Below are 22,492 nucleotides of genomic sequence, written 5' to 3'. Positions count from 1 at the left end.
TGGGTAAAAACATGGATGTGGATACATAGCCCTAGGTCTATGCACTAGCTGCTAGAGAGAAGACAGCTGGAAGAAAAACTGACTACTATAGACTCACCAGCAGAGCCTGTGCATGGAAACTACATTAGCAACTATACTTTGAAGAATCAGTCCAACTCAGGACATCATAAAATGTTTATAGGAGGGGCTCTTCAGTAATGCAATTATTTCAGTTTAAGACTTCAAGGGCCATTATCATTCAAACCACACCTTGCCACACTCTCTGGTGCCCATAGGCCACTCTCTGGTGGCCATATCATAATGCAAAGTGCATTTAGTCTGACTTTGAAAGTCCCCACAGGTTTTCACAGTTGCAACACAGCTTAAAATCCCAAACTCTTGTGTGAGACTCGGAACAATGTTTCTAATTGTAAACCCCTGTAAGTAAGTAAATAAATAAATAAATAAAGAAAGAAAGAAAGAAAGAAAGAAAGAAAGAAAGAAAGCAAAGTATGTACTTCCAACATAGAATGCCATGAAATGTATGTTACTATCCTAAAAGGGGCAACGTGGGCACAGTAAGCTGAAACAAGACTGGAACCCAGCAGGGCAAATTCCAAGCCCTCCATGTCTGATGTCAAAGGCGATGGCTCCAGCTTTGCTGACCTCAGCACAACTCTTTCTCTCGGGCTCTGCTCCCTGTCCATTTCCTTCTTAATTTCACAGCTAAACCTAAACGTATCACTGTAGTGACTGACTTCATCTCACAGTGACCAGCATATCTTTCCCCCCCCTTAATGATAATGATTGAACTAGATAAGATAGGGGCTTTTCTGTTACCACAGAAGCGAAGAGGATTGGAGGCCTTCCAAATTGTAGTCAGTGCTGTAATGAAGTACCTAAACTCAAGGATTCATTTTACATTTTTCTCCTTTTGTCACTTCTCAGCATGTTCTCTAGTATTATAAGTACAAACGGCCTTCTTCAAAAGCTTCTGTTCATATTGCCTGTTGTCTTTCATGTCGTAGACTTTACCATCTTTCTGGACTGTGAGGGACATACCTTAATTCCTTGGTTCCCTTTTGATATTGCTTCCTGCTTTATCTTAACATTTGGGCTTTCCATTCAGCTGTCAGGTTTGGAGTCACTGCTCTGAGTTCCTGCCTATCTTCTTCTTCAAGATGAACAACATACTGGAACATTATTCCACTGTACATTTCATTTAGCCCCCTGAACTTGATATAAACCTAATGTTGCATATAGGAATTCTAAGACAAACAGCGAGACAACACAAGTTAACAGCGCCCCGTTCTTGGGTTTCCAGTGCCTTCTTTCAAACTCTGTCCAGAAATCACTTTCATGAGCTCATTCTGAACAGCAGTGTCTGGATCACTTGGTTCTTCTAACATATCTTCATAATCAAATGTTAGTCAAGGATTCAAAGGCCATCAGAAAAAAAAACTGGACAAAGATACTGGAAGAAAAGCAAATAATACATTGCAAAATGCAGTTGGCTTTTGCATAACGAAAGGAGTATAATAAGTGGGGTTGTATCTAAAAGGTTGTGAAAATATTTTTAAAAGAATAAGTTTTAAAGTAAGGAAGGATCTCAGGGGACTGGAGATGGTGCACGCTTTGAGAGTCATCAGGATGGAGCTGAGACCATGTGGAAGACAGATGGGAGAACAAAGAGCAGGGTTCTAGATGCCTAAGTTAGGAAGTAGTCACAGGTAGAAGGCATGTGATAGAGGAGGAAAGTTTCTCTAGATAGACTATTGGAAAACCAGAATAGCCAAGGCATATGAACTAATACCATTGTTCTGTTCAAATCCTGACACAAGGGTCAGCCAGATGGGAGATACCTCTTATCATGGAGTGAAGTTTAGGAAAAGGGGCTATAATAAGCCAAAGTTATACTTTTCCATATTTAAGACTGTTCACGAAGGACTGGATGCCCCAGTGGGTGGGAATTTGAGGGTGGGAAGGTGGGAGTGGGGGGGTAGGTAGGGGCATATCCACAGAGAAGCAGGAGGAGAGGTGAGGGGATGGGAGTTCCTGGGCGGGGGGGGGATGGGGTAAGGGGATGACATGTGAAATGTAAATAAAACATCCAATAAAAAAAAAGACTGTGCATTTGTTAAGTGCCTGGTAATCCGATTCTTCCTATATCTTTATTGATACCTTTAGAACAGTTTCCACTCCATCTTTACCCATATGCATGTGTATGTTCACAGACACACACACAGACACACACACACAGAGACACACACACACACAATTTATCTCTTTTGCATTCTATTTCTTTAGTCAGTGGTTAGGATAGTAACACATATATATTTTTTTTTAAATCTGGAAAACAATTTTGTTTCTTAGTAGGTTCCTTAAAGAAGTTTCTAATAGCAAAGGAAATACTGGTGAAAAATGAAGAGACAACCTAGAGAATGGGAGACAGGATTTACAAACTATTTACCTGGCCATAGAATTACTGTCCAGATAACATAACGACCTTTAAAGGTAGTCATCTAGAATAGAGCTAAACCAAATTTAGTAGGAATGTAAAAGATCTCCCATATGACCCAACAATCCCACTTCTGGATACATACATACATATATCTCCAAAGGAAATGTAATCACTCTCCCTTCATTTCTACATGCATTGCAGTGATAGCCATTGAAGTCAAGATATGGATGCAGCCTAGTTATCTTATCAATGGAGGAATTATAGAGAAAATGTATATACACCTTATTTGAATACATTATTGAACCAAAATATATGAATGGGATGAGATGAGAGCTGTACCCCAGCTGTGTGAATGCCAAGCTTGGGTTGAGCCCAGAGAACTTCTTTCTCTGTTCTAACTCTTCCTGGGCCTAGGTCTGGAAGCTTCTAGCCTCCGTACAAACTAATCTTCCAGGCTGACTGATTCAATCTGGCTCCTCTTGGCTTCTCACTGAATTGCTCTGCTTGACCTCATACTAATTTTGGCAATCTGTTCTAATCTTCTGGTTTCTTTTAATTCTCTGGGTCATTCTGTTTTCACCTGTGTCTAGCTTGTTCTTTCTGCCACCTGTCTTGTAAAACCGTTCCACTGAAACTGCCACACACACCTTTCTCTCCCTGAAATGTTCTAAAGTAGCCTCTTCTTTCTGTACTGTTCTCCTAAGAGCTGGGTGTATCCTAACTCTGACTCATTCTGTCATCTTTCTCTGATTTCCTGCTATTTTATTTTCCATATGTCCCTCAATTAGAGGTCACTTTCAAACATGACTGATTCCTTCTACAAACTAACGTAAATTCATTGTTAGGGATTCTAGCCAGATCATACTCTGTGGTCCAGAGCCCATCTTTGTTCTGGCTGGATTACATAGACCTACAGGGTCTTTGGATGTGATTCTTTGTCAGAGCAGCCACGTTGTTGGATTAAAATTCTTCTATAAAAATGGAATGTCATTATTATTATTATTATTATTATTATTACAGAATGTTATTTAGTCATAAAAGGGGATGACATGCATTTGTCAAAAATGATATGGAACTAGAAGACATTAGGTCAACTAAGATCAATCAGAACACAGACAAATACTGCATGTTATTTCATATATGGAAGCTACAAAAACAAAAGTGGTGATTTGAATGTTGAATGTGGTTACTTGAGTTTGGGAGGGAAAGGACTCCTCCCCCACCCCATGCCTGGCATCAGTTGTTTTCCTTAACTACAAAGGAAGATTCCAAAAAACCCTTTCCTGTATCCGTCTTTAATCTAAATCCAGCAACACATGGCAAAACCAAGATGTTCTGCTCCCTTCCAAGACTGGAGCCTGGCCTCCTCCATGACTGGCATTTGCATATGCTTTAAGTTGATAGATTTCTTTGTTACATAAACTCATTTTTAATTTCATTTTGCATATTAGAAGCTGAGCTCGGTGGGGTCTTGTTCTGAGGGTACCACTCCCTTTCCCCCCCAACTACATAATCATGTTTTTCTTTAAACTCCTCATTGCCATGAGCACAAGACTTTGCACCAACATGAAATCTTCTCAAACTGTACGTTTTGTATTTCTTTTTTTCTTTGTCACACATTAATTTAAACTCTGAAAATTCCCCTACATCCAACACATACAGAGCAGTGTAATGATTTAAAGGTTCATAATGGTAGGGCATTTGCCTAGCATGCACAAAGTCCTACATTTAGCCTCCAGTAGTATATTACTAATAAAGCCACCCACCCACAGTAAATAGGGCCAGTCACCTAAATCAAGAGGTCTGAGTCATCTGGAGACCAAACAAAGGTCAGGTGATAAATCTGTTCGTGGTGGTCAGCTGTAACTTAGGTACCTTAGGACTAACAAATACATTACTTTACTGTGTTGTCGGCTTTACTGATTTTCAAGCAAGGTGTATGGTTGTTCCCTACTTACTGTTTAAGCTTATCCCTTCCCACTTGGTTTGTGGTACTCCTCAGCACCTGACAGCACCATCTTGAAGCTCTTTGCATTCCTCTCAGTGAAGTTGTTTAGATTTTACACTGACACGGCCTTCTGAACAGAACTGTGGCCTTCTTGGATGGATGGGACTGCTGGTGGGCACGTTCTTTAGGCCTCAGAGCTGGAGATTAAGGTGGTGGCTACCAGTGGCTATTTGGGCCTGCCAAGCTGTAACATGATGTATTCCATTTACCCTATAGCCCGAAGTGGGGAAGAACACACTGGCAACTTCTTTTCCCCCATCCATGAAGTAAACACCCTCAAGGGTTTCTTCATCTAGAAACTTCACCTCTTATTGCTGAATATACATGTCCCAAAGGACATCAACATCTTAGGTTGGCATTTATGAGGTTGCCTTTGCTGCTCAACATCTCCCATCCCTATCCCCACCCCCATCCCCCACCCTGAGATCACAAGTACTGTGTTTTCTTCAGGAATCACCTGTACTAAAGGCTTCTGTTCCCGAGAGCTAGAAGGATTCACTTGCCACACAACTACCCAGTTAGGGGACCAGCCCTGCCTGATGTAACTTGGGCTCTGACTCATATGGCCTGGTTGCCATGAGGAAGATGGTGCGACACTGAACCAGGCTGCACTGGTGTGTTCTAGATGCATCATTGTCTTGCTCAGCTCCTCTCGCAGGTCATCTAGCCTCCTATGGTGGAGAGCACCCTGGGCACCGTAAATATTCCACGGGGTAGAATACATCTCCAAGCTTAAGCAGCTCAGCTTGGTGGTGTGGTAGAGCAGGCGGTCCAGAACAGCCACGGAGATGGGATTCCTTATGTAGTTGAACATGAAGAGCTGAACACATTGGCTCAGGGCAGGCAAGAAGACATTGAGCTGAGAGTCCATAATCATACAGTTCTCCAAGTCCAGGGTCTATAGGGTGGGTGCAACTCTCTCCAGCAGGACTCGAAGGGGCTCAGGACTTATGTGGGTCAGAATGACACCACTCAGGTTCAGGTGTTTGAGCTGTCGGATGCCTGGACACTGGGACAGGGACTTCAAGTCTGATTCTAACAGCTGGGAATCAGATAGAGAGGATCTTCAAAGGGGCCTCCAGGCACCTGAACAGCTGGTCCATTTGACTTTTGAGGAAGCAGATGGAGTTCAGGGAGAGGTCCTGGAGGCACTGCAGGTTGAGACACTGAGAGGTGATCTGGCTGACCAACTGCTTCTTCTCCTCAGGGGTAATGGAGGCAGGCACGTGGATGTGAGAGAGAATGAACGTGAGAAGATTGTTCATTTGGTCCAGGTAAGGAGCAAAGATGGTCAGAGTGGACAGCTTCCAGGTGCAGCACACTTCCACTTCCTCAACACAGTCCAGGTCCAGCATTTCCAGAACCTTCATGATATTCAGGATACCTACTGTGTTGATCTTCAGCTTCTTACAGCCAAGCTGGAGCAAAGCTTTTCTCTTTATTACCCACTGGAAGACATAGGGCAGGCATGTATCCAAGGCTCTTGGTTTGAGGAACAGGTCTATATACACTTTCGATGAGTTTGGCTTGGCTACTATCTTTGGACCTCTCTTTTGTGGTTTTCTCTTACACTTGACCCCTGGAATGCAAGATACTGTCATATCTCCAGCTCACACAGTCCAGAAGTCCTTGTGCAAAGCCCACAAATCCAGACAGAACTCACAGTTTGTAATTCCTGGGGTGAATATTCTGGTTAAGCAGTATATCAATCCCATCCAGTACGGTTTGTAAGCTATCCAGGTACGGTGCCTTCATCTTCATTAGACCACCCAGTGCGGGGCAGGGAAATGGCCAGACCCGAGCCATCTTCCTCAGGATGTTAAATCGTTTGTGGGTGAAGGCATCTTTGAAGAGTGGTGGGAAGAACTCCATGGGTAGGTTCTGCAGAGCAGAGATGGCCAAGTCCTCGTCCCTCAGCAGATTTTGCATTGCTAGCTGCAGGAGTGTGGGTGTGGCCTGCAAGCTCATCCTCACAGATCTGTAGAAGATAGGTGATCCACAGAGTTCCACCAGAATATGTAACCAGAATGCTCTAGCTTGTGAGGCCACTCTTCAATGAGCAAAGGCAGGAACTGAGTCTTCCGGTTATGTTTTATGCAGAAAGCCAACAAGCTGCAATGAAGTCTCTGTGATGAACTCCAGAGGCCAGAGATTTTTTACTGAACCCATGTTTTGTATTTCTTTTTGCTCTGCTTGCTCTTTTTTCATTGTAGATTTGCCTGAGAGTCTAATCACTAATAATCATGTGGCATAATTGATACCAGGCTGCTTAAAATCCCCCTTGGCAATGAACTTGATCCAAAACTCTTCAATTTAGCTCCTGGCAGAGATTTTGGACAAGGACAGAAAGAAGGCACATTACTTGGCAAAATATCACCAGAACCATCTCCAATATCATTCTCCTCTGAAACCTCTTGGGCTGGGCCGCCACTGTCCATGTAGCTCCCAGTACTACTGTCTTCCATGTTCCTACTGGAAGGACCCTTTAAGTCCTGCTTATACTGTTCAACTGCTTCTCTAGTCCAAAGTCTCATCTTCCATATTTTCCCAACGAACAGCATGGTCATTTGTATCATAGTTATACCCCAGTCCCTGGTACCAATATCTGTCTTAGTTACTGTTTTATTGCTGTGAAGAGGCATGATGACCAAGACAAATATTATAAAAGAAAGCTTTTAAATTGGGGGCTTGCCTACAGTTTTTGAGGGTTAGTCCATGGTTGTCATGGTGGGGGAGCATTCAGGCAGATGCTGGAGCAATAGCTGAGAGCTTTACATCCTGATCTGTGGACACAGAGAGATTGAGACTGGGTTTGGTATAGGCTTTGGAAACTTCAAAGCTCACCCCCAGTGAGACTTCTCTAACAAGGCCACACCTCCTAACTCCCCCCCCCCCCCAGTTCTGCTAACTGGGGACCAAGCAGCCAAATATCCGAGCCTATGGGGTATCATTCTCATTCAAGCCATCACACAGAGAAGTGAGAAAAAAAGACTGAAGAATCCAGGCAGTGGTGACACACAATTTTAATCCCAGCAGGCACTTTGGAGGCAGAGGCAGGTGAATGTCTATGAGTTCAAAGCCAGCCTGGTCTACAGAGTGAAATCTAGGACAGGCAGGGTGCTTACACAGAGAAAACCTGTCTTGAAAATGAAAAAAAAAATGAAAAGAAAGAAAAAGAAAGAGGGAAGAGAGGTAATGGTTACTGACACAGAAGGAGCGAGTCTAGTGTTCTACAACATGGTTTGGTGGGTATAATTTCTGAAATACCCAACAAAGGGGAGCTACAACCCGTAGAGATCACCCCTAATAGATAGGCACACCCCCTAGTTGAGGGATGGGCCACCCATGCATCTCAAAATTTAAAACCCAGAAATGTTCCTGTCCAAAGGAAAGGCAGAGACAAAACAAAGAACAGAGACTGAAGGAAAGGCCATCCAGAGACCGCTCCACCTAGGGATCCATTCCATCTATAGACACCAAACCCCACACTATTGCTGATGCCAAGAAGCGCTTGCTGACAGGAGCCTGGTATGACTATTCCCTGAGAGGATCTGCAAGCACCTGACAAATACAGATGCAGATACTCACACCCAACCATTGGACTGAGCCCAAGGACCCCAATGGAAGAGCTAGGTAAAGTACTGAAGGAGCTAAAGGGGATTGCAACCCCACATGAAGAACAATACCAATTAACTGGATCACCCAGAGCTCCCAGGGACTAAACCACCAACCAAAGAGAGGGAGCCAGGACTCCAGATACATATGTAGCAGAGGATGGCCTTACCTGACATCAATGGGAGGGGAGGGAGGCTTGATGCCCCGGTGTAGGGGGATGCTAGAGGAGTGAGGTGGGAGTGGGTGAGTGGGTGGAGGAACACCTTCTTAGAGGCAAAGAGGAGAGGGGAAAGGGGGATAGGATGGGGTTTGCAGAGGGTAACCAGGATGGGAGATATCATTTGAAATGTAAATGAATACATTGATTAATAAAAAAAAGAAAGAAAAATTACTAAAGAGTTCGCTCTAACTGTGTAATCTGCTCTAAGTGTATCTATTAAGTTTCTAATTCATACAAAATGTGATAATTCCACTGCAATTATAGGAAAGTTAAGTTGCATAAGTTGGTGTCATTTACCTCAGCAGTCACTATGACTTTGAGTTCCTTTCTGGTGGTTAGCATCAATTTCTTCATAAACAGCTCTAAAAGAAAAGCCACCAAGACAGAAGAATTACACATCAGTTTCAAAGTACCGTTATTATCACCACTGGAACTAAAAATACAGGCTTCTGGGGGGAGGTCAGGCATCATAAGTGAATTAAAACAGAGATCTTTAACCTTTAACTTATTCTAACACAAAGTATATAATATTAGTGTCTTTCTTATGTCTTTTCAAACCCAAGTTATCTTTACTTTTGATTTAAAGGAAAACTATGATTCAAATTTGGGCAGTTTGGTCTTTTTTTTTTTATACTTCAAAGATAAAGCTCTGGGTTTTAAAATACTTAAAACATTTTAAGTCTGCCTTATTTAACATTGTATTATAATCTAAACAGGAGAAACCTGTAGCTTGTATTGGTCGTCTTTGTACCGTTAATAAATTGTAATTTTTAATGGTAAAAAAAAGTTTCTAATCTCAATTATTAGTGCTACTTTAAAATTTTATGCATTCTAATGGGTTATTTTCTTTCTCTCCTAATTTAACTAATTTACATAGTTGCTTAGATTGCAGTATAAATTCTATAGTCTAGGTTACAGTGTCTGTTAACTTCAGTTCTTTGTTTACTAGTAGTAATCCTCTCTTCCCCCCCCCCCCCCCCCCCCCCGCTCTCTCACTCTCTCACTCTCTCACTCTCATTGTCTACCTGTATGTTAGACTTTTAATCATGAAGTTCTCTTCTAGCAGAAATATAATTTAAATCTATTGACTTGCTTAAGTCTTCTTTGTAGGGTTCCAGGAGTGCTAATGATACTAGGATGACAAGAACAATCAGAACATATAACTTTTTCCCCCCAAGGCAGGGTTTCTCTGTATAGCCCCGTCTGTCCTAGAACTCACTCTGTAGACTGGGCTGGCCTTGGACTCAGAGATCCACTTGCCTCTGCCCACCGAGCGCTGGAATTAAAGGCATGTGCCACCACTGCAATAACCATTTTTTTCAGGGAGAGTGTATTTACAATTTTCTAGACATTATTAATACATTTAATCTCCACAATAATTATATATATGTACATGACATGTTTCATACATATGTCAACATTTCTGTTTCTCATTTTAATGAATGAAAAAATTTTGAGAGGGAAATGTATCCTGTCCAGCAATGCATTAAACAGGGTAAGGGGAGATCACCTAAGAGAGAATGGGGGGAAAACCGGGCAAACTCAAAGAAACATGGCTTGTCTATAGGCTGATCAAACTGTAATTTTTACTTTTTTCACACAGGGGTTATATACACAAAAAGGCAGGAAGTGGGGAAGGGTATGACTCAGGAGCGTAGGTGTTCAGGGGGAGTTCAGATATCTTCCAAACAGAGTGTCAGCTGGGTGAAGGTTCAGGGGACAGATCACTATGACCCCACCTATGATTCACTTGTCCTTATCTAAATTGGTACATATGATTCATTTGTCCTTATCTAAGTTGGTACTATCCACCAAGGTTACCTATCTACAAGGTCTGTGACCATTTAACCTGGCAATTTTCCACCAAAGCTGCTTGTTTACAATAGTTTCCAGTCATCTGTTTCAGTGTTTTCCCACAGAGACCCAAGACTTTGTGCTAGCAGGCATGTATGTCAGGCCTATTGCTGAGTTTTGGGCCTATGGCTGTTTTTAGGCCTTCAGTGTCTAAGCAGGGCTGCCCCTGACAGAAATGTTTAAAAAAATAGTGCAAGATCATAGTACTAACTTTTCTTCCACGGTATACAAACTAACTGCTATGATATCATCCCTGTTAGTAAGAAGATCTACTCCTGTCTACCGCACCTAAAATATGACAAATGAAACACACATGTACACAGCCACTCTTTAAGTCCTCTTTTTCTTTTTTTTTTAAGCATAGGGCCTTCAAAGGTCTGTACCAGGTCCCCTGCATAAATGTTATGGCAGTGAACTTGGTGTTTTTTTGTCTGACTCCTAACAGTGGGAGGGGTGACTCTGTCTGCTCCTGGGACTCTTTTCCTCCTATCGGATTGCCTTGTACACTCTTGATATGAGGGCTTTTGCCTTGTTTTATTACATTTTGTTTTGTCATGGTTGGTTGTTGTCTTGGGGGCCTGGTCTTTTCAGTAGGGAAATGGAGGAAGTCGATCTGGGCAAGAAAGGGAGGGGAAGGGGGAGCAGGGATGAGCGGAGGGAGGGAAAACTGTGATCAGAATGTACTGTATGAGAGAGGAATGTATTACTTATTTTTAAAAATTGTGTTGCAACACAAATTAATGATCAAGAGGCCATGAATTTGAAATCAAGCAAGTAGGGGTGGATGGAAATGTTTGGAGGGAGAAAGGGCAGGAGGTAACGGCTCACCGTATTATCATCTCAAAAAAAGAAACGAAAAAAGAGCTAAAAGCGTATGTCATGTGCACGAACGTCATGTGTGTACACACGTGTGGATGGAATGCCAGAGGAGGCCAGAGAAAAGCACTGGGTGTCCGCTTTATCATACTCTGCCTTGTTTCTTTGAGACAGGATCTTTCATTGGATTTGCTGAGCTGGTGGCCAGTAAGCACCAGTAAGCACCAGTAAGCACCAGCAATCCCTCTGTCTTTGCCCAGCACAGCAGTCTGCTCCTATGCATGTGCATGGTCACATCCAGCTCTTTCGTGTTGGTGTGGGGATCGGAGAACATGCTTCCACCCACTAAGCCACCTCTCCATCCCTGGGTTTTCATTTTCTATATATTGCAGTGATTGGACAGAAAACTTATATCCATATTATTCCCTGGAGTAGAAGATGTGAGATTTTTTTCCTAGGCTATATTTAGCACTGAATAGTCATGCAACACATCTAGATTATTGTAGGAAAATCAACTGTCGATTGTCTACCTGTCAGTGATAAAGCCTGGGTCACGGACACATGAAGACACCAGAGGCCTAGATCTTAATTCAATATATTCCAGATGTGCTTGATTACCTGAGCTGCTACTCACACAGCTAAATTTTAAATTCTCTTTTTGGTTTTAGAACCTAGGTGGATATGCCCTCACTCTTTGCTCATTTTTCTGATAGTTTATTACTTTTCAGTATCCTTTACTCCTTATTTTTAAGTTTAGTTCTATATCCCACCTTCTAATTTGGAACATATTTTACCCAGTATTTCCAGCTCCCAATTGGAGGCTGCAGCTTCCTCATCATGTTAGGTCACTATTTATAAGATTCTCTTGACATTCAAAGTCAAAAATAGTGTCACCACAATAAATTAAGCATATTAAAGAGAACATCCTAGCTCCAAGTTCAGTGAGAGACTCTGTCTCAAACAAATATGAGAAAAATAAGAGGCCAATAAAGCATGTGAGTTTTAATAAAATTTTAAGAAAAGTGGAGTGAAAAAGATTTGCCTTCGATTCTTTTGCTTGTTCTTGGGACCCTTTTCCTCCTGTTGGTTCATCTCATCTAGCCTTGACGTGAACGCAAGCGCCTAGACTTATTGTAACTTTTATGGCGTATTTCGTTGAAATCCCTGGGAGGCCTGTTCCTTTCTGAAGGGAAATGGAGGAGGACTAGAACTTGGGGAGAGGGTAGATATGGGGGAGGGACTGGAAGGAGTGGAGGTAGAGGAAACTGGGGTTGGGATGTAATACATGAGTGTAAACCAAACAAACAAGAAGTAAAGAAGGCTAGCAATTAAGTGCATAACATAAAATTTCTAAGAAAGAACTTTTCACTTTTTATTAAAAATCATTAACTACCAAAAGTAGAATATAAAGACTGTCAAACAACTACAGCAATAAAATTAACAGAAACCTGAAGTATATTCTAGGTTACTTCAAAAGATTAGTTCTATGATTGAAACAATTTTTTAAGTGTTTGTGACATTTTTCTCCACAGTCCTGAGGCATTTAGAATACCCTTGTTACCTTGTTTGTTTTGAAAGTTTCCAATGTAAAAGACATGGCATTTCACTTGTGTCTACTTTTAAAAGTAGAATTAATTGCCAAGTATATTATTATGGCTGTAACTGTTACTGTCTTAAAATTGTCCCCTATACTGTGGAACATCTCTCTGACTTAGGATTATTAACACATGTGGATAAAGAGCCATGACAAATATTTGAGATTTCTCAACTTCTGGACTTTGCTTTTCTGTTTTGACATTTGCTGTAGCAGGCCAAAAAAGTTTTCTGTGCCTTTCAGATACACTGTGCAATGAGAACAGAATGGATTTCAGGTAGACTAGTATCAATGCATAAAAAAAAATCTGAATCCTTTTATGTGTTTTAGTCACAAAAAAATCTGTTTTATTAGTCTACTTAACTCATAAAATCCCACACGGCTGTGATCAGAGTAGGAGAAACGTGTTTGAAAACAACTCTTCATTTGTCTACTGTAAGAATTTCTTCAAGGTAGAAATATGCATTGAGTTACTTTTAAAGGAAAAATAGGAAAAGAAGAGAAACTTCCGGCTTCAGTTATTTTCCCCAGTTAGCATGAGTTTGCCAAGTTAAAAACTGACGTCTGTGTTTAGCTATGCACAGTGAGGAAACGTGAATTAGTATTTCTCATACAAGTTCTTAGTTATTATTTTTATTCTAGCTTTTTTTTTATCTTCTTTCCCATCTTGATCTCATCGTATCTGAAGGGCTTGAGCAAGTTTTCCTTATCTGCTTTATTTTTTCCTGGAGTTAAAAGGCCGAATGAACAGACATAGGGTTTGTTTTATTTTCAACCAATCACAGAACAGTATTTTCCCAGGAGACTAACTAGCTTACACAGAGAGAGGACACAGAAAACAAAACAGATTCGTCATGTGCAGCCTGGATTGACCACATCCCCTTTCGGAAACCAGTGTGGGTAGGAACCACTGAGAGCAGCCACCTACTTAAAGAATGTTTACGGAACCAGAGATACTGCTCAAACTGTTGCACTAGGGAAAAAGAGAAGCCTGTGACTGTTTCCAGGGAACGTGAACATTCCCCCGTAGTGAGTATAGCTTAGTGCTGTGTTTTTGTGCTTTGCCAAATAGATGGGTGGATATTGCTAAGATCAATCTATTTTTCAGATGGTTCACTTAGACACTTAGGTATTTTAAAGTGATTTAAGAGCTAATTTTTATTTTTCCCCCCAACCAGATTTTATTTTGTAAACACAGCAGTTGATTCTAGTTTACTTCCATTCTAGCCAAAGAAAGAATTGTATTCTATTTTGTCATGTAAATTTAGGAAAGATTAAATAAGACTGTAAAAATTACAACGGTTTTAAAAATTTGTTTTTATGAAAATTTTCTGGGCAAAACTATGTTTCCACTCAATTTATTTATTTCCTTCCTTCCTTCCTTCCTTCCTAACTTATTTTGAACTTTGCTTTCTACATTTTGAGTGTCATTTATATTCACAAAATTGAGAGAATACTTATTCTTCTGGTGTGTCAGAATCAAGTAATTTAGAGTTTTAATTATTATTTTAAAGCTCAGCTCTTCTGGTAAGTGTTATTCAGTTAAAATTTTATTATATTTAAATCTGAACATAAGTATTATGAACATATTTCATTGAGATTGTATCTGATGAATTTATCATTCAGGCGATTTTAAGCAATCAGAATTTTGTTGTTGATTTGATTAGTTATGGGATTGTTTTTGACTAAAATGCAAGGAACAAAATGAGTGTTAATGGGATGAAACTAAAAGATTACTTTATTCACATCATTGAATTCTGATCTAAAATATTATTATATGTGTCCTGCACCCTAATGGTGGTCCCCCCTCATTGGAATGTTCTGTTTTGTTGTGGAAGTGTTAGGATAACCACGCCCCCATTGTCACTGTCACCCGTCCCTCCACATAGCTTAAAGTGAATGCATTTGAGGTAAAATTTAGTCATAAATTGTCGCATTAATATTTTACAACATTGCATTTATGGTTCTTAAGTATAGTACATATTTGAATCAGAAATAGAGTCAAGGTTTTCCCAACTCCACTTCTGTTTTTGATGCCTTGTTTGTTCACTTAAGGAGCAGGTAAGGGGAGTATGAAGGAGCTAAGCATGCGCCAGCAGACCCGAGCGCTTCTGCACAAGAATCTGCTCAAGAAATGGCGGATGAAGAGAGAGAGCTTATTGGTATGTGCAGACATTCCACCCTCTCCTCAGCCTTCTTTCCCTGCCTGAGTATTTCAAATATAACAGTTTAATCAGCAGACTATATTTATTACTTTTGAGGTAGGTACTTCTATATATGTTTCTTTGATTGAGAAACTCGTAATGGTCTATGACCAATACAATAGAATCATGAAGACTAAGAGTATTACATTTTAAAAAAAATGGATAAAGAAAAGAATTCAATTGTATGATAAAACCATAACAAAGGTCAAATCATCCCATATTCTACAGTGGGAACCAAGACATGATACAAAGTTGGTAAGTATAAATTGAGAAAAATTTAATATTACTGTTTTATATCCAAAACTATTGATTTTCTATGTAAAGGTTATTTCCAAGGATCACAAAAGAATAACATTGCTGGTTTGTACTAACCGGATGCTTTGAGAAGTGTCGGATAGTACAAATTTCAGTGGCTTCATGTGTTACAGATGTTTTGTTCTTACTATTTTTGGTACAGTGTACAAGAGAAGCAAGCGAGTGGGACAAAGACTCTTTCCATTCATCCAGGTACCTAGGTTTCCTCGTCTAGGGATCTGCCATCTCCTCTGATCCCAGTAACCTCTGTTGAACTACTCATAAGACAAGGCAGAAGAACTGAGACAGAGCATATTGTAGGTTGGGTAAGGGTCTATAAATCAGGCCTGGAGGTGGCATGTATTATGTCTACCCAGTTTCCATTGACAAGAACTCAGCTTTTATTCCCATTTGTATCTAAGAGGATGCTCTGGTCAAAACCTACAGGTTTCAAATCATTTATGCTATATTGACTTAATGTGGTCACTTTAAAAAAAATGAACATACAGTGCCAATATTTGAAAGTAAGTTCTAAAGATGAGGACATAAATGATTTGTTCAGATAAAGTCTGGCACTGTTAAGCTAAAATGTTTATTAATGTAAAAATTCAACTGAATCTTCTCTTTCTACATTGTTTTGAGAGTGCTTTGTGGTTAATGTTTGTTTCATATTTTGCCTGTATGTTTGCCAGACTAGGGAGAGGTGTTCTTGGGCCTTAACGAAGTGTGTTCTAGCATCATATCAAGAAGGAAGAAATTATGGCTATTCTTAATTCACTGGAGAGTATCTCCTATGATGTTTCTACTAATTTCCTTTAGCTTCATTCTTTCTCTTTCTTTCTTTCTTTCTTTCTTTCTTTCTTTCTTTCTTTCTTTCTTTCTTTCTTCCTTCCTTCCTTCCTTCCTTCCTTCCTTCCCCTCCCTTCCTCCCGTCTGTCTGTCTCTTCCTTCCTTCCTTCCTTCTTTCTTTCTTTCTTTCTTTCTTTCTTTCTTTCTCTCTCTCTCTCTCTCTCTCTCTCTTTCTTTCTTTCTTTCTCTCTTTCTTTCTCTCTCTTCTCTTTATTTCTTCTTTTGAAACAGGGTTTCACTGTATAACAGAGCCCTGGCTGTCCTGGATTTGCTCTGTAGACCAGACTGGCCTCAAACCCACAAGCGATTCACCTATATCTCCTTAGTACCAGGATTAAAGGCATGGACCACTATGTTCAGCCTGCATTTCCTTTTGCTCCTAATAAAAATAGGGCAGCTACCAAGAAACATTGCGATTTGCCAGCTTGAGTTCTATCTGGAACATTTGTGCCTTATGTCTAGAATTGGCTTTCCAGGCGATTGAGATTTTCACACTGTTAAGTATCCCATTAAGTTTCCAGATGACTTCTGAAACTGTTCGCGACTTAACGAAAAACTTTAGACCAGAGAGTGACACGGGCAACTGGTAACAGAATGTGTCCTTCACCGAGTTTTCTTTTCCCTGAAGAACAAATCGCAATGAGAAACCAATTATGTGGAAAAATTGAACCTGACTTTAAAGTTCTTTAGTGCTGACCAATTTGAAGAGAAACAAATCTAGGCTCATTATTTTCTCTTTCAAAAAACTGTTTTATAGGAATGGAGCATACCAATTATTATAGGACTGTATATGGGTCTGCTTTCCTATTTCAAAGAAAATAATCAGGTCCCTGAAGTCCCTCCTCAGGATCTTGGAAGTATAGATGAATTTAATGGATCTTATTTAATGGTTGTATATACACCAATCTCTAACATGACCCAACAGATAATGAACAAAACAACATTTGCTCAAACTATGAAAGGTAAATATGCTATCGAGAAAAAAGATTTAGTCTTATTGGTTTATATTGTTTAAAAATATATGTACATATTACGTTGAAGTTCCAGTTAGACAGCCTTCTAATCAACTCAAGTATCAAGATGACATGTATTCTACCTAGGTTTTTATTTTTCTTTCACAACAAGATCTTAATATTTTTCAGCTTCATAGGGGTTCTATTCATGGAAGCCTATGTTTGTATTGGAGCATGAAAAAGCAAGAAAACTCACAAATTTTCAAAACAGCAACTAGGAGAAATGTAGCACCCGTGAATCTGTATGCTTTTAGCACGAATATGCAATGATCAATATTTATAGCTTGCCGAAATCTAAGTAATTAGATCATGGCTATTTAACAATAAGTTCATAAGTATGAGCACTAATTACATGCAATCTGAAGGGATATTCTTTCCTATATATAGTACAGAATTCAAAGCCTTTAAAGGTTGTGATTTTAAATTGGGCCCATTTTGTAATGAAGACAAAGAAAACACATATTTCATTAATGAGCAACCTGGGTGTTGTCTGACTATTTATTCTTTAATATTCAATTCTTAACTAATAAAATCTCTGGTTATTATAGAGTCTGTTTGTTGCCTTTGTTTCTGCATAAGACCTAAGTCATGCAAATTGCTTTTGTTTCAGGCTGAAATTTTTTAATTAGCAGGGATATATATTAACAGCAATGATTGATTAGTCTATACTTAAGAGCATGATTTTGCCCACTCATCCATAACGTGTCTTATTAAAACATGTAATTCTCATGCACAACTGGACTCTTTGAAACAGTAAAGTAATATTTTCTAGGTTGCCTTTTAGTTTGCTTAGTTTAAGTGGAAAAGTCTACCAAATGATGGTTCAGTCTCATATTACGTTCTGTTGTGGTGGGATGTCATTTAATCCAGTACACCTATTTTCATCTTACACTCCGCAGGAACAAGAATCATTGGGGTACCAAGTGAAAAAGAGTTGGATGAAGTGTTTTTGGAGAATATACCATATGCTATTGGAATCATATTTAATGACACTTTCTCTTACAAGTTAAAAGTACATCTAATTTATGGAAATCCATTTTTGAAAGAGGACTTATTAGGTGACTTTTTAATATACAATCCTATTGTGACTGTCTTTATGTTTTTGAAAAGAAGGAATGGATAGGATTGGGTGGTCAAGAGATACCTTTTATTTCCTGGGAGAGAATAGAGTAATATTTTATTACTGTACTTGTATTCATTTTAGAGATGGATTTTACAGCACTACAGAATAATTCGGCACGTATCTTTTGCACTCACGGGACTAAGGGAATGATGATTAGATCCCGGTGTCAGATGAAGTCTCAGTTAAACAGAGGAGGCAAGCATTGTATGAGGGCCAGGGAAGAGACTTGCACTTGTAACTCAGACCTAGGATTTTTAATGGACTTTTGGATTAGGGAAATGGCTTTTAAATTAAGACCAAAGGAACAGCAAGCGTGAGGAGCTGGAGATACTGTGTCCTAGTAGGATAAAGGTATATGAAGGCGTCTTATCAAATGCTGGAGGAAAAGCATGAAAAGCCACGACATGTGAGGGGACAACGATTTTGCAGCCGCAGAAGTGTTAGGCCCTGTTTAGTATCTTGTAAACTAGGCTACGAATAGCCATTGAAGTACTTTAATTAAGGCAAGCTTGTGGAAAGTTGTCCAAGATTAAAAGAGAGCACTCCTGATTCAGCCCAGAGAATTTGAGTTGCAGGAAGTCCAGGGCGAATGTAATGAAACCAGATGGCTGCTTAGAAGACAGCAGAGCCAGGAAAAGGAGGAAGGCTTATGGGTTAAAAGACATGGAGGAGTAAAATTGGTGCAATCTGTAGAATCGGTGCTTTAATACAATTCACGTGCCGTGTGCAGACTAAAACTATTCATGTGCCGTGTGCAGACTAATACTATTCACGTGCTGTGTGCAGACTAATGCAATTCATGTGCCGTGTGCAGACTACATATTCTTTAGCAGGTTCTTGCAGAATGCAGTGAACGAAAACCATGGGGCCTGTTTGTCTGAATTGTTCTCCTCAGAGGTGGGAGGATAAAAAAGATATACTAACGAGATAAGATGGTAGAGACGATAGAGCTCCTTTAGATATTTATGGTGGCGGGGAAGTTCCCTCTGGGACGGAGCCATTTTTGTGAGAAGAATCACATAAAGGGACAAGCAGTCTTTATAAATAAAATTGTCATAGATCTGTGAGTCTTGTAACTTCTAGCAAAAGGACTATCCAGAGCCACTCGAATGCAGAGTAGAAGCTGTATTCTCCACGCAGGAGAGGCCACACGGAACTATTGGGAAGATAGTTCCAGAGACTTGCAGAATACAGGTGGTGCCCCTCCCCATTTTCTGTTTCTCCTCCAGAAAGGGCTATATCCCTTTGTCTTAGTCATTCCGTGTCCACGCAGTAGCTTGTCAGGAGTCTTGAAATCCTGCATCGCAATAACACCTCCACCCGGAGGTGTGCATTTTACTATAACTATTAATTCCTGGTTATTCTGGGACAAACTTTTTTTCTATGCTTGTATCCCACTTTAGGCTTCTAGGTACAGAATTGGGGATTGGTGTGTGTGCGTGCGTGTGTGTGTGTGTGTGTGTGTGGTTTCGATATAGAAACCCCAAAGCCTTGTTTTTCGGGTCTCAGGGAGCTTGTGTTGCTCTATCTCTAGTCTTGTGGTGTGTGTCAGGGTAGCTGCTTCTTCTACACTATCCGCCCTTCGTCTTAACATGTCCGCCTCATCGCAAAATTACTTTATTTAGTTTGCTTGCTTGCTTTGCTTGAGATAGGGTTATGACATACCCTAGGCTAGCCCAGAAGCCTTTTTCTTCTATTTCCTGAGTACTAGGATTACAGGTGGGCCCCACCATGCCTATCTTCTGTATGAGGTTAAAAGTTCTGACTAGTGGCGTCTCTTCCGCGTCATTTTCTCTCACGTTTTTGTTCCTCGTTCCCAATCCGGTTTTATCCCTTAATGACGGCTATACTTTTCCTTGTGCTTACAGCTCATTGCTGGGATGTATATCCTCACGTTTACTGTTCAGTGTCCAGATACTGGAAAAGAGGGTTTGTGGCCTTGCAAACTGCCATTAATGCTGCTATTATAGAAGTAAGTGCTCGATTGGAAAGTTCCGGTGGTTACCATAATTAACTTCAGAGGCATCAACATTTTAATGAAAGGTGATCTCCCAGGTTATTTGCCCCACAGTAACTATACCCCAAGGCTGGGAAATTCATAAAGAACATAGTTATTTTTCATAGCTCTCAAGTCTGACGAGTGTACAAGAGGCTTCAACAAGCTCATGCCCCATGGCTGTCACAGTCTAGCAGATTTTACATGGCAAAAGGGAAAGGGCAGAGAGAAGAAGAACACTGTGTTCTCATTTGGCAGAGGAGCCAAAGGGCAAATTGCACATTAGGACACACTTGCCAAGCGTTTGATGAGTCACTCATCTATCCACGAGGGAGGGTGAGGCTCCGTGACTTACTTCCCTAAACATCCTCCTTCTCCCTGTAATATCACGCTGAGGATGAAGTTTCCGCATGCATTGCAGAGGGGTGTACTCAAACTAGCAATTATGTAAACTTCTGATTTTATGACAGAGAATTTTTAGACAAAACACCCTGATTTACACTTTTCTTTTCTTTTTATTATTATTATTTTTTTTTTTTTTACATTCCACCCGTTGTCCTCCCTTCCCACTTCTTGGTGGTCCTCCCTCCCACAATTCCTCATCCCATTTCTCCTCCTCCTTGCCTCGTTCTGCACTGCTTCAAACATGCAAGCCAACACACTCAGTTCCCTCTAACAGTAAACATTGTTACTGGACCACTGCAGCATTCCAACTAGGAAGCTGGCATAAGTGTACCTCCAACGCTTAGTCCAGTTTTGTCAAATTGTATCCTTTAATTTCTATTTGCTTTTGTCTTTCTCTAGGTCACCACGAACCACTCCGTGATGGAGGAGTTAATGTCCGTCAATGCGATCAATATGAAGACATTGCCTTTTATTTCTAAAGATATTTTTCAGTATGAAGTGTTTATCTTGTTCTGCTTGCTTTACTTCTCCTCGTTTGTCTATTTTGCATCACGCAATGTTACTAAAGAGAGAAAACAGAATAAGGAGCTCATGAAAGTCATGGGTCTGCAAGACCCTGCATTCTGGTGAGTCTGAGATTGAGATCGCAAAACAGCGGAAGTGTTATTGTTTTACAATGCCACCGTTTGAGTTGGACACCGTTGAATCAGCCCGTTTGTGGGCTACTGGCTGTTTGCCCTCACTATTAGATTTAGTCTTTGTTAAATCTTCCATGGAGGATAGATGGAACTCACTGAGCATGGTTTCAGTGCTGGCTTTTTCCTTTGCAACCTCTATGATCGAGATGCCATCATCAAGGTTGTAGATGAGGAAAGTAAAGGCAAACGAAAATATGGCAGTTAGTTGCCCAGCGTCGGGGAGATGATGAATGCCAGGGCTGGGTCTCAGTGCTGGAGACCCGATGGCATTTCTGCTTGATCTTCTCCTAGTTATGAGCTGCCTTCTCCACACTTCTTTCTGTGAAGAAAGCAACCTTGTAAAGGGAATGAGATGTTTATGGGCGTGGCCAACCATGGACATATTGAAGCGTGGATATTAAGTGATGTAATCTGATCAGGTCATAACATAAAGGCCGGTGGGTAGGGAGGACTTAACAGGACTTGAATTATACATTCATATTTGTATCTTGCCCCACTCTGCAAACGCTTTTCAAAGTAATTTTGAAATACATGCATATGTTTGCATGTATACCTGGACACAACTGTTTATGTATTTGTGACATAAGAAAGGGGAGTACTTTTCATAGAAATAAAGACCTATGAAAATAGTGAGAGTTTAGTTGGTCGAAATGCAAATGATATAAGGTCTAAACTCCTCAGAAACAAACCACAGAATTTGGTATCACTGACAAAATGTATATTGACAGGTTTAAAGGAAAAAAAATCATGTGTTTATTTTAGTTCAAAAGAAACATGACATGTTTTGATATTGATTCTTAAGGGATAATTCTCGGACTCAAATCAAGAAAATATTTGGTTGGGCAGACAATGTAGGCGTACAATGTTAGCATTGGCCGGGTGGACACAGGAAGATGGGGAGATTCTGAGCTGCGTGAGTTGCATAGAGAGAGACACTGAGACCCTTCTTGATAAACCAAAGCTAACGAAAACTCAAACACCACTTAAAACATATATGAACAAGAAAACTCCTTCTCCAAAGCCCCAAACTATGTGTATGGAATGGTAAAACTTCATGGACAGGACGAATCATTATTTATTGACCAATTTAGCAACTCGTGTGTTCCCTGAAGTAAAAATTATGGTCCAGAAACCTTTCTTTCTGTGTAGAATATAGTTACCAACAAAGATAATCTTAATTTTAATGTATGTGGATTGGGAAATAGAAAAGGAGGAACCCATGTCTTTAAAAAGTGAGAAGTTTTGTATTGGAGAATTGAGAAATAATAAAGGACTGGATGTATGTCCTGCCATTCAGGTCTGTTAGGAGGGAAGCGGGGGGGGGGGGAGGGGGGGGGGGGGGGGGAGGGGGGGGGGGGGGGGG

The 22,492-nt window shown here is 40.4% G+C and overlaps 1 protein-coding gene and 1 pseudogene across 2 annotated transcripts in view; one reads left to right on the top strand and one right to left on the bottom strand.

Annotated features, from left to right (window-relative positions):
• Nucleotides 1-4,749: 4,749 nt before the first annotated feature.
• LOC114615593 lies at nucleotides 4,750-6,416 on the bottom strand (annotated as a pseudogene).
• Nucleotides 6,417-13,399: 6,983 nt separating this feature from the next.
• The window catches only part of Abca6 (ATP binding cassette subfamily A member 6), a 65,333-nt gene continuing 56,240 nt past the window's right edge, over nucleotides 13,400-22,492 (top strand). Inside the window, exons 1-6 of one of the 2 annotated variants that reach the window (XM_028761245.1) lie at nucleotides 13,400-13,576; nucleotides 14,603-14,709; nucleotides 16,652-16,856; nucleotides 17,807-17,965; nucleotides 19,899-20,002; nucleotides 20,831-21,057. In XM_028761245.1, coding sequence (XP_028617078.1) covers nucleotides 14,620-14,709; nucleotides 16,652-16,856; nucleotides 17,807-17,965; nucleotides 19,899-20,002; nucleotides 20,831-21,057 — 785 coding nt within the window. In that variant the 5' untranslated portion in view covers nucleotides 13,400-13,576; nucleotides 14,603-14,619. The remainder of the gene's footprint in view (nucleotides 13,577-14,602; nucleotides 14,710-16,651; nucleotides 16,857-17,806; nucleotides 17,966-19,898; nucleotides 20,003-20,830; nucleotides 21,058-22,492) is intronic. The other variant, XM_028761246.1, reaches the window with a different exon arrangement.

This window comes from Grammomys surdaster, unplaced genomic scaffold, assembly GCF_004785775.1.
Source record: "Grammomys surdaster isolate TR1022 unplaced genomic scaffold, NIH_TR_1.0 126906, whole genome shotgun sequence".
NCBI lineage: Eukaryota > Metazoa > Chordata > Mammalia > Rodentia > Muridae > Grammomys > Grammomys surdaster.
This window is presented reverse-complemented; position numbering and strand designations above follow the sequence as displayed.